The sequence below is a fragment of the Chamaea fasciata genome, unplaced genomic scaffold (assembly GCF_029207755.1).
Source record: "Chamaea fasciata isolate MVZ Bird 193981 ecotype frontalis unplaced genomic scaffold, bChaFas1.0.hap1 SCAF_16, whole genome shotgun sequence".
Classification (NCBI taxonomy): domain Eukaryota; kingdom Metazoa; phylum Chordata; class Aves; order Passeriformes; family Sylviidae; genus Chamaea; species Chamaea fasciata.
The window spans coordinates 13067886-13080009 of NW_027094101.1; the positions used below are offsets into that span (position 1 = coordinate 13067886).

General features: G+C 42.3%; 1 protein-coding gene across 12 annotated transcripts in view; it reads right to left on the bottom strand.

Moving 5' to 3' along the window:
• The window catches only part of RBFOX1 (RNA binding fox-1 homolog 1), a 1151565-nt gene that overhangs the window by 1017989 nt on the left and 121452 nt on the right, over positions 1–12124 (bottom strand). For all 12 annotated transcript variants that reach the window (XM_066197674.1, XM_066197696.1, XM_066197682.1 and 9 more), the window contains exon 2: positions 1685–1744. In XM_066197674.1, coding sequence (XP_066053771.1) covers positions 1685–1744 — 60 coding nt within the window. The remainder of the gene's footprint in view (positions 1–1684; positions 1745–12124) is intronic.

Consider the following 12124-nt stretch of genomic DNA (forward strand, 5'->3'; position numbering starts at 1 on the left):
AGACAATTGAAATCTTGTTTGTTAAGCACTACCTCAGAGTCTTGAAGACACTTTGTTACAGAAAACAAAAGGGTTTAGCCACAGAAAGGAAAAAAAAAAAACAACTTCCTGAGACAGTTTGACCAAGAAATTCAGTAAAGCCCCCACCCTCTCAGTACAAAATGACAGGTGTTCATCAAACCTTGTTCTGCCCTTGTAAAAGCATTTTCTAGTTTAGAGAACACATTCAGCCAGAAAAACACTACATCGTTCTTCAAAACATTCCTTTTTAACTGGCACAAGCCTAATTTTGATGCAAATATATGAAGCACAAAAAGACAAGTTTCTAAAAATAAAGCTCCTCTCAGAACACCCTTCTGAAAGTTAACTTTTGAAAAACTAACAGAAAGGGTGTGATTTTGTGCAGCAAGATGTTCCAGCAAGAAGCATCAGTGCAGGAAGAATTATTGAAAGATATTCTTCCAAAACCTACTATGTGGGGTAAAAAAAGGATCCTGTCAAATCATCTGAGCAGCTAAAAATCTCTTTGTATACATTTTCACTTTTCAAGATATTTTTGTATTTCCGCTGGTGTGACTAAGCAGTTTCAGAAGCTGGAGATTTCCAACTGAAAGACAGTGTTCATTTGGAGGAGGTCCAACCACCTCCTCCTTTCAGGGAACTGTTAATGTTTGACGTTCATGTTTAAAACAGCATTAATCATTTTGCAAACAGGGAAAAGGGGGTTGCCAAACATTCAAAATACTGAGTACTTCCTTATTCTGGCAAAAATCCACAGTCCTACAACCTCGAGTCTGAGGGGATACGGATTAGATAATCAGAAAAAGAGGAGGGGAAATACCCAAACTAAGTGTTCACAGTGACATAATTTCAATTCCTGGCACTATCCAAGGAGAGACACTTGGAAAGGCCCTGTAGCACTACATTACTGCTTCAGAGAGACAAAAGAGAAAGATTAAAGGAACTTGACTGCAATGAACGATGAACCCTGAGTGACATCAGGCAGTGCTGAGTATCACCAGCCCCTCTGTAAATCTGTATCCTTGGCATAACCTTGGGTCATGGTCCACATTTCCTGCCCAAATATGCCATTGGACAGAAAATGAAGCATAAAGCAGAGACACAGGGTAGGTTGTAGCCAACCTTTAGGCCAGGTAAGTTCCCTGTTGGTCCAGCCCTGCTCAGTTTCCAAGCCCACAGGAACCTTGCCCTCGCGAATGCTTTGCTCTTGCATGGCTCTGAACTCACGCAAACTTCTGCCCTCTCTTTTTGAATCTGCCCTCCTAACTATAACCTGGAATTCCAGAGGTGCTTGCAGTTGTACCCCACCCTCCCACTCCCTCAGATTTTACCCCCCCTCTGCACAGCAGTGACACAGCCTGGAGCCCAGTCTGCAAGTGGAGGTGACACAGTTTGTAGCAGACACAAGAGAGAGCCACGGGGCTATTAATGAACCTAACAGCAACAATTCTGATCACTTTGCCTCTCTTGGCTAAGACAGATAATCCCTGTACTATATATTCACACCTTAAAGAGCATTTAGGCCAATTCAAATGCAGTCACTTCAAAAGCAGCAAGGTGTCACAGGTAAGAGTCAGTGCCAGTGATTGATAACCAAAACATTTAAAAGAAGATCTAAACTCAGTTACAAAATCTAATCTCTTCAGCAAAATGCTTTACTTACTGGACCTTGAGGACTGTTCTTGGCACTGGAAACCACAGTCATAACATCAGATTTATAGTCCTGAAAAGAGAAGAGGGGAAAAAATAGTCAGATTAAAGTTAATAGTTGGCACTTTACATATCAGGACTAAAGACCAACATTGAGCACCACTGTGATTAGACTCAGAGGTGCCATTAGTAAAACACTTGATTAAGGAGATTTTCATTGTCATTCATCTTGTGCCTTCGACCCTTTTGACTAAATTACACACATTTTGGTTTTACCATAATGATCCCCAAGGAAGCCAGCAGCCTGATCTCCCTTTTGGAAGGCAGTGGGGTAGGAAGGACAGGGTGATGATACAGCTACTGCCTTTCAGAAACTCGGGGGAGAGCTCCATTGCCCTTCCTCAACCAGGCCTACACGTGAAATTTGGATGATAGTTTCCCAGCCACTCAAAATTCTCTCAGCATCTTATGACAAATGACTCTCTATCCCATTAGAGGGACCTTGGTTTATTTCCTGCTTAGCAACAGCCCTGGAAACGTTGTTCCAAACCCCTGCAGCACAGGCCGTGCAGGAGGCAGGCCCATGGCCATGCTGGCTCACCATTTTTGTGTCACATCTCCATCTAGGTCCACCCTAAAGCAATGGAAAATCCCTCATTTTCTACCCCTCAAGAAGCTTCTCCTACAGCCCAGCTAGCATTCCACAAGTCACAAAGTAGTCTGGGGCTTGGGCATGAGAAAAAGCTGAGTACCCTGCTGTTATTGCAATACAGAAACAAAGACTTGGAGGGGTTTTTGACCGGTGATAGAAGTGCCACAGTGTCTAAATACAGCTGCAATAAATTCAAGTGCAAGACTCAGGGCAGCAATTAAAACAGTTCTGATCTTAAAAGGATACATTAGAAAGAGTTAGCAGGTTAAATTTTTGCTTCTTCCCTAATGAACACAGACATCACACTCATTTGTATTTTGAAAAGGCCTCTCAGGGCGGCCTCCTCTTGTCATGCCTTTCCTGTCAGTAGAGATCAGATTTACATGGCAAGCCAAGCTACACAGTTCCCCCTGCAGTTTGGAAATTGAAGTCTGATAAACTGAAATTGAGGCCTATCTGTCCAAGACAGCAATTAGTAACTACTATGAAATTCTTTCAAGTATCATCATCAAGTATGCCTCCATATATAAAGCTTCTAGAGCCTTTACTTATAGGAGATGTGCTATGACCCAAGAGACAGATCATATTTCAGGGAGCTGGTAGTAATTCTTCACTCCTTCATCCTGAGTACCCCCAGTCTCCGAATTGTATAAATTAGAGCATCCCTCACTCTCCACTCAATTTAGCCATTGCCAACACCATCTCCTTCACAGGAAGTGCCAACAAAACAGACTTTCCATGACGGAATCCAAGAAACTTAGAGTTTGGAGTTTTAGTGTACAGTAATACATATGAGTCAAGATGGAAGATTTTGGGTGTTGTCTGTGTCCTTCTTTGCCTTCTTCTTCCTTCTTCATGGGTTTGGGTGGTTTTCTGTATTGGGTGAAAAAGGTCCATATTGTGAGCCTTGGGTGGTCATTCTTGGGTCAAAAACATAAATAATACAGGTGTCACTTTGGTATTGGGTACTTCTCGCTTAAAAGACCTTGGAAAGAGTTAGGAGTTCTCCATTTTACCTCATTTCTCTAGCTTGCTAGTTAGAGCTCATGGCTTGTGAGCCTGTAAATAGAGAAGATACAATAAACATTCCGAGTCCAAACTCAAGCTTGGCATTTCCCGAGTATTATTCATCCTGACCTTGGCAGAGAAAAGAAGCCAAAACCTTTACATTTACAAAGCGTAAATAGATGCCAAACTACCATCAAAATCACCTCCCAGACAAACCCCTGCAGCCCAGGGCCACAAAGGATAGCAGTCACCGTTTGTCCACTAGGATCCTGCAAACTGAGACCAACACTGAAGAAAACCACCAAGCAAGCCTTCTCTATTCCAGCTGTGGATGATTTAATAGTGCCTCCACACCCTTGCTGGGCCACTGAGCAGCTGTGCTTTTGCTGCCCTTACAAGGTTTCCTTCAAGTTTACTGCTATCACTCTCCTCCCTTTTGTCTCTTCACCTGTTCCTGCTGCTCCCCAGAGCCCCTTCCCTGCTCCCACTTTGCTGTGCCCCCTGCAAACACACTGTGCAGCAGGATGGATGTGCAGATATTTGTATTCTGTGCCCATTTCCTTCCCCTCCCCTTCCCAGCAGGATGTTCCTGTTCCAGAACTCCTCAGGCTGCACCATTTCCCTGGGATCACAGCTTCACAGTGCTCAGGAAGGACTGTGGGAATCCAAACTAACCTTTTTGCAGGGCTATTCCTCCTGGGAAACTCCCTAGGAGAGGCAGGCAGGCAGAGACACAACACGTTTTCTTTCACACAACTCTTCCAGGAGGCAATGCCCCGAGTTCCAAATAAATATGACATTTTAAGCAGCTATTTTGCAGATACACTTTTTTTTTTCCCCCAGCCCAGCTAGTTTCTAAGCATTGCACAGCTCTGTGAACCAGTAACAAATTAATAAACAGCTTTAGGCCAATGCTGCATGTGGGACACTTCCTTGGGAAGCTCGTGGTGTGTTCCCTATTAATAACTCACCACCTGTGAAAATCCAGGGAAATTGAACCAGGAAATAAAAGCAAAAATAGCAGAACTCCTCAGGTCTAGGTTGTTTTTTTGGGGGGCAGGGAATTCCAACAATTCAGACTAATCTAAACCTGTTAGCAAGAGCCCAAATCCCTTCCCCAGTGATTCCAGATGGTTGGACTGGGATCCTCCAAACCTCTTTCTCCTCCCTCTGTATCACAGAGGCTGAAATCACCCTCCCCTCACTGCAGCAGCAGCATTCAGCACTGATAGACAAAGGAGATTAATTCCCATCATAATGATCTTCACATATCAGACACTTTCCCCTACACCATTTCTGTATTTACAGCAAACAAAAAATTGGTTTGTGGACTTGCTTTCGCACTCATTTTCAGGTAATGTGTCATAATAACATCTGGTACATATTCAGGTTATGCAAAGTGTTGTGCTACTGACAAATCATTTAACTATGCACTTGTCTTGGAGGCTACAGGAAAATGGAAATTACACCGTTTCAACACTGCAGCAGCACAATAAACAAAAAACTTTCTCCCTCCTGTAGAGCTACACTTCATGTTCCTATCAGTGCCTCCTCCAGGTAATTTCTTTTGGGTCTCTTGTTTCCATTAACATTTGTATTTGGAGGTGATTTCTACTTGGTACTCGGAGGTGGAATTGCAACAACCATTTACAGGCTATTTTCTTTTTTTCTGTTACCAAGGGCAGCTGTGCTGTGTCCATGCCAGGCTTTCCAGAAGTTTCTTATGATTCCCATTACTATCCATCTGCCCTTAGAGAAATCAAGAAATAGCAATAAAACGCTCCCTAAATTTTATATGGGGCACAGCCTTCTCCCCACCCCTTAAACTGGAAATTTGGAGTAAATGTCAGCTAGTAGACATTACTATCTATTCTTCTGCCTTTAATGGGAAAAATAAATTTTGGCAGTCTTTCCCCAGTGTTAAAAGTCTTAGCTACTCCCTGGGGATAGAAGGAATCAATGCAAGTAAGATCCATATTTTCTTTCTTGGAACACCACTACTTCCAGCAATTTATTTGACTGACTATGCCTTCTATTACCATGTAAATTGTTTCAGGCTGCAGGAAAAAAAAAGTATTAATCTCCTCTCAGTAAGTCATAAAATAAAGAAATCAATTTCAAGGTCAATTTAGTCTAAATAACACCTGCTGCCCTTTTTGTAACATGCAGACTCCTCTGAAACACTAAGTTGCTGTCTATAAAGGCATCAATACGTGATGTCTCACATAAATCAGGGTGCTGTATGGCACAGTACAGATGATTTGCAGGGTACCAACTGGGGCTGGCAAAAAAAGATTCAGAGCTGGTTCCTTCTCTCACACCTCTTCAACATAAGCATGAGGCTTTACAACAGAAAATAAAACCAAGGAAGCCTAGAGTCTGTAGGGGTCTGGTTCTGCACAGAGCTTGTGCCTTGTAAGGTTTTGGGGACATCCTGGGAGTCCCAGCTCTGTGCTAGGAGCATCTAGATCCGTGAAGGGTGGGCAGCCTCGAGCATCAGCTTCAGAGAACGGGAAAAGGACAAAAAAGTAGCAGTAACAAGAAAACTTTTGTTCTGTTGGAAAGCAGAGTGGAATGGCAGAGACTAGAAATACGAAATAGGATAATGGGGTTTTTTCCCTATCTTAGAATTCAGAAAAGGGAAACAAACTTGAAATATTCTCACCCACTTCCATGGAGGGAAAACTTTTAAGTGGAAATCCATTTGCCTTTTGGTCAAAACCCGTCCAATCTTTCTTTAAAGTATACTTAGTGTACCCCCATTGTAGCACAAGGCTGCATTTGATGGCTCTAAGGGGGCTGGACATCCATGCGCTCCTCCTGAAAAGTTTGCCTTGAACTTTGTAACCATCCTGGGCCCTTACAGAAAAGCTCCAAGGCTCCAGGAATGGGTGGCCTGGTCACTGTGCTCCTCCTGGCCAATAAGATGAATACAACTACTTTTCCTTTCCCATGTCCAATTCACAGCAGTGCTGGTGTCTCGTTAAATGCAAAGTTCCTGACAGGTTTTTATTTCTTCCTCTGGGTCCCCCAGCAGAAGACAAGCAAAAGACAATCTGGACAAGCAGCAGAAGCTCCTGAATGAATCAACTATTCAGATATTCTGGAAAGAGGACTCCATATTCCTGTAAGACTTTTCTAATGAAAATAAAATAATATCCTCAAGGCTTCTGAAAAGGGCTGAGAACATCAAGATGCACAAGGCTGAGCAGAAAGCAAACTGAAATCAATTTACGGAAAATGCTCTAACATAGGAACCCTTTAAACCAGGAACTGACTGTGGCTTCCCTAACAGAGACATCCCACAGCTCTGCCCCAGGATATGGAACAGCCCCATGTTCTCCAGGCATGCAAAGAACGATGCTCCATGCAGAAATGTCACAGCAGAATTCTTTCAGACTGGTGGGCAACAGCAGGTGATGTCCAAGGCCTTCCCATCATGCGTGAATCTGGAATTACTGAGGCGTTTCACTTCTTGTTCTACACAGCAGAAAAAACCTTCCTACAGCACCCAAAGAGAAAACCAACCCCAACTCTGTCCTTTAGAGCAAGGAGTAACACAACACTGTCCCTGTTTCACAGTTCATAGTTGGCACTGGAATGTGCAGCCATTTTTTATATATGTAGTCCTTGCGTGTATTCAGCTTTTTCTGGAAGACAACATTTCACCAAATAATCAAAATAGATTTAATCAACACTGATATATTAATATATTTATAGAGTATAATGATTCTCCTATGATGATACACTAGCAAAAAGGAATTCTGCCCTTTTCCAACAGATAAAACTCAGTGAATCAAAGGTTACACAGAAATAAATTGGAAAACAAAGTGACGGAAACGATCATTTATTTATTGGATATAAGAAAATATTTCATTTTTTAAATCCATGCTCCTGAATCCTATTTAATGCAGACTTCTCTGCGAAATCCCACTATCACAAGCCAAGGATAATGGCTGCGTGTCAGGAGCTGCCAATATACTGATTCAGTGAGTCAAGAAACAACGCTGAGACTTACTAGGAGTGATAAGCATATTAATGTTACATCATCTAAAATCAGACAAACACTCATTTTGCAGTTGAATGTGTCTAATAGCATGAGATTCCACAGCAGAAAAACAAACAGAAGCCTAACATGGCTGTCCAAGGGCTCAAAAATATTAGAAGCACAAGAAAAGAGCAACTTTTAAAAAAGGGTTCATTTGTTTGAGGTAAAGGAACAGAAACAACCACTAACTTTAGATGCACAGCATAAAGACCAGTGTAAGACACACAAGGAGCTTTTTTGTTAATGGGAAATTACATTTTTCCATGTGCCAAGAAGAAGCTTCAGAATCCTGTACAGTGAAGCCCTGTAAGGAACAGGGAGAGATGTCTCCCAAAGATGAGGAAAATGAACAGTGCAAGATGAAACCCAAAATATTCCTAACTACTCCTGCTCAACTGAATGATTATGTATTTCCTAATCCTCCAGCAATCCATGAAGTGGGTCAATTATTGCAGGATCTGCTGTGAAATCAAGGTGAAGAGAAAGACAAAACAAGGAGAGAGTTAAATAAATACTTTCAAAATGTAATCATAAAGGGCACAGATGAGCATATCTGACATTGCCCATTATCTCCCGAGCAGAATTACTTTGGGTTTACTGAGGCAGGAGATTTCAGTAACCTACAAGTCACTCAGGAACGTTTATCTAGGAGTATTAGAAGACAATCAGGAGCAGAATCTGCAGAGCAATGATAATCATCACCGAGGTCTCAGGGCTGGAAGGGTTCACCCTGGCACTGTAACAGCAGCAAACATCTCCAGGGAGCTCAGAAATCCAACCCTGCCCTGGCTGCAGAGAGGGCTGATTGTACAGCCCCGGTGGCATTGCAGCTGAGCTCAGATAAGAAATCAAAAGTTTCTGTCTTTGCTGGAAGCTCAGAGAAACCCAGCTGGTCTCTATCTCTACTCCAAACAGCCTTGGATAATGTTTCCAATGATTCCTGATTTTCACCGAGCAAAGCATAAAATGCTGGAAATCTCAGAGGAACATTCTCCCATGGCACCCCATCACTAAAACACCCCACCAGGAAATGCTTAATTCACTACCTAGCCAACATTTTCATTAAGTGGATTTAAATGCAAAAAATCAGCCACAGGATGCATCCACACTATTTGTTCCCCCAGGCACAGAAATATTTCTTATGCTACAGAATTTTCAGTTAATGATTATGTTTTAAATTTATTATCTGCCCGATCACTATTGCAGGATGCTTCTCACAAATGAACATACTTTTTATTTGATTCTCTAGCACCAGTTAGACTGGAGCCATGCACAAATCCAAGCACTAATATTCTGCTACAACAATACACCACTCACCTTGCATTGTCCTGCCCCAAAGTGCTCAGACAAGCTATGATCAAGTTTCCAGGGCTGAGACTTCAGAAAATAAGGTAAGTATATTGTTACATTACTGGGAACAGTTAAATGACTGTGAAGTTCACTTATTTGGAATTGGTATCTCTTATATTACGGTAAAATTAACAAGCATTACATGGAGTCTTTCAGATAAAAAGACCAGAACATACCCCATCCAGTCTTTGCTGTATTACATGCATATAAATTTCCTCTGTAGGGACTGCTGCTGGTCTAACATGACAGAGTCTTGACTCAGAAAATAAATATCTCACTGCTGTGCAGAATTAGCAGTTTTTACAGGCTAAACAGTGGCTGCTCCTCCACAGAGCATCATCCAGCTGTCCCAAAGCATTCTGATCTTTCCTTCCTGCTGCAAGCAGCAGCATGCCAGGGACTCTACTTCCATAGCTTTGCAATGATAAGAACTGATAAAGATATAGATTTCAAATATTACTACATTACACCCTGTGCTGTGATTTTTGACAAGTGACCTTCCCTCAGCTCCTACCAGGGCAGAATTCGGTGCACTGCTCAGGGCCTGGGGGAGCTCCCCCAAGAGTATTGTAAACCCAGGTTTGCTTTATTCACAGGAAAATTTAACATATCCACCACCTGTCATTTGTTAAAACATTATAACACCTGTTCTCTGAATGCCATTTCAACACACACCTGCAATTCCAAACCACCTTCTGCCCTGACACTTGTTGGTTTAGCACAGATTTCTTTTGGCATGGATAGGAAAGACTACAGTTAAGTATTTCAATTTTCCTTATATACTAACATTCATGTTATTTTTCTGGAAGGTTGATGAGGCCTGAAATAACAGGAGATTTCTTCGTTTTATTGAAGAAATACATATAAATGCAAACAAAAGTGAGGAATCAATTCAAAATCCTAGGATAGCTTTCCAATAAATAAAAGTGAAATGAAAATTCAGTTGCATGCAGCTATTACAAGCTCATATAACTCTGCCAAGATAGCACTTCAGCTCCATGTTTATTTCTGTCAGAATAATGTGAGAAATGCTCTATCAGTTGGAACTGGATTACAATAAATAAGATTCAATTTAAGAATAAATGGCTCGAGTCCTGAGTGCAATTTAAAATTTGTATATTTAAGAAAAATAAATCTATATCTCTCGCGAGGAAATAATACTTTGGACAGGGAGTTTATGAAGGGATACAAGCTATGAAATTATGTAGCTGGTGCTAATGTGCCACAGTACCTGTCAGCTAAAGAAAAACAGCAGTAAAACATAGCAGCCAGAAAGAAGGAAGGGAAATGCTCTGAGAAAGAGCTGAAACATGCAGAGAATGGATGCACCAAGAATAGAAATTCAGGCAAAATCCCTGTATCACTTCCCCATAACCCCCATTGCCCTCTGCCATCAGGGTAAGCCTGTTTCCATGGCATGTTATGGAAACTGGAATAACAGCAGCCAAATGGCTTCTGCCAGAATTCTCAGTGTCTCTGTAGTGCTCTAAGACATCGAACTTAAAGCAAAAAGTTGTGACTGCCTTCAAAATGAATGAGGAGATCCTTCCATATCCTCTGTGCTGGACCCATATCTGCTTCCTAAAGATTTCTCCTCAAGAAAGTGGAACCCAGAGCCATCATTTGTATCTAATTCTATGCTCCACAGAGATGCTTTGAATTCTGCCACTATATCAAGACCTCACATAAATGCCAAGCTGGAGTTTTCATGGATGCCATGGTTTGACACTGGGCAAACTCCAGGCACCCGCGACAGTCGCTCACTCCCCCTGCCACAGCTGAGCAGAGGAGAGAAAAAAAATAAAGGGTTCTTGAGTTAAGGACCAGGAGAAAAACACTCCAAGGGCAAAAAAGGCTCAGCTTAAGGGTACAAGAGAGTTTGTTACTAAGAGAATCAGGGGAGCATAATGAGTTTCTACTTACGGAATTTAGGCTGTTCTTTACAAACTGGATGCATCCATATAAAATTAGGGAAGAAAGGCTAGATTTAGGCTTTCTGAAGTAACCTACATTCCTTGAGCTGCAGCAAAAGGAGCTGTCTGTAATGATTTGTTTCACTAGAGAGTAGATCAGTATGCACAAAAACCTCTGAGCAAAGGACAGAGGACAGATGCACCCAAACAACCCTGCAAACCAGGGAAATTACAGCACAGGCCTTCCCTTGAGGTCCCACCAAAAAAGCAGCAGCAGCAGCAGGGGAAAACCTGGGGACAACTTGGACCAAAGAGATCCCAGTTCTCTGCACAGCAGCCCCAGACAGCTCATCACCAAGCCCTGGTAATATTAACAAGCCCCCAAACACAGACACCTTCACCCCTTTATGTCATAACGCTGAATCATGTCCTAAATAAAGCACTGAAATTAAACTCTCCACAAGCGAAAACTTGCAGCTTTAAGTCACAAAAAGTTTTCATTTATTCAGTATGAAACTTTCATCTCTGCTTGCTCCCTGAACAGAGCTGGGAGTCCAAACGATTTGTGGCTGTTTTAGTTTGAAGGCATAAAGGTGTGCAGTGAGAGCTCTGGATGGCTGTTCGCCAAGACAAAATTGTACATGACAGGTGAGAATTCACTTCTGGAATGGACATCAAATACAAGGAAAGATATCTCTAATACTTGCAAAACAAACAGAATTTCCCTAAAAATAGGCTTTGAGTTGGTTTAAACAATCTGTGAAGAAGTTTACAGGACAGAAGCAGCATTTTAAACAGTTCCTCCTGGTTTATAAAAGTGACTTAGCAAATTTCCAAGTCATTATCGAAAAGTACAAGGTGAGAATTTTCAGCAGTTTTCCCTCTGGTGACGGACTCTGCAGTGACACCCAGCTGTAACCTGATGTGGTTTCTGTCTCAGCAGCTGCATAACAGGGTCCACCTTGTGTCCCCTGACACAAGTGACACAGGCTTTTCCTGAGGCTTCCAGCACTGAAATTCTGCAGCACAGGCAGCTCCAGAATTCATTCCCTGGGTCACTGTGCCCAGCAGACATCCCAGGCTCCAGATACCAACTAGTCCTGACTTGAGAGTATGCTTAACCCTTGGAAATTTGAGATCCACTGCTCCAAGACAAAAGCTTTCCAAGTTTGTGTCCACCATCACGCATTCCTCTGGAATGACACGACTGCATTTTCTGAGAGGGAGTGGAAGCATTGATTTCACCAGAGGCGGATTTACAAATGAAATGATGGAGAGATGTTCATTTCAACGTTTGCTTGGCTTTAACAAACCAAACTGAATATAGCCAGTGCAGCACTGCCAACGTGTTCAACATGGGAACAGAGGGAAAGGGAAAGAAACATCAGCCCCCAGCTTACGGCAGCCAGTCTGCACAGAGAGCTGAGCATTCCCACCCCAGAGTCACGCACAGCTTCTGGCAGCCACAACTGGAGCTGCAGG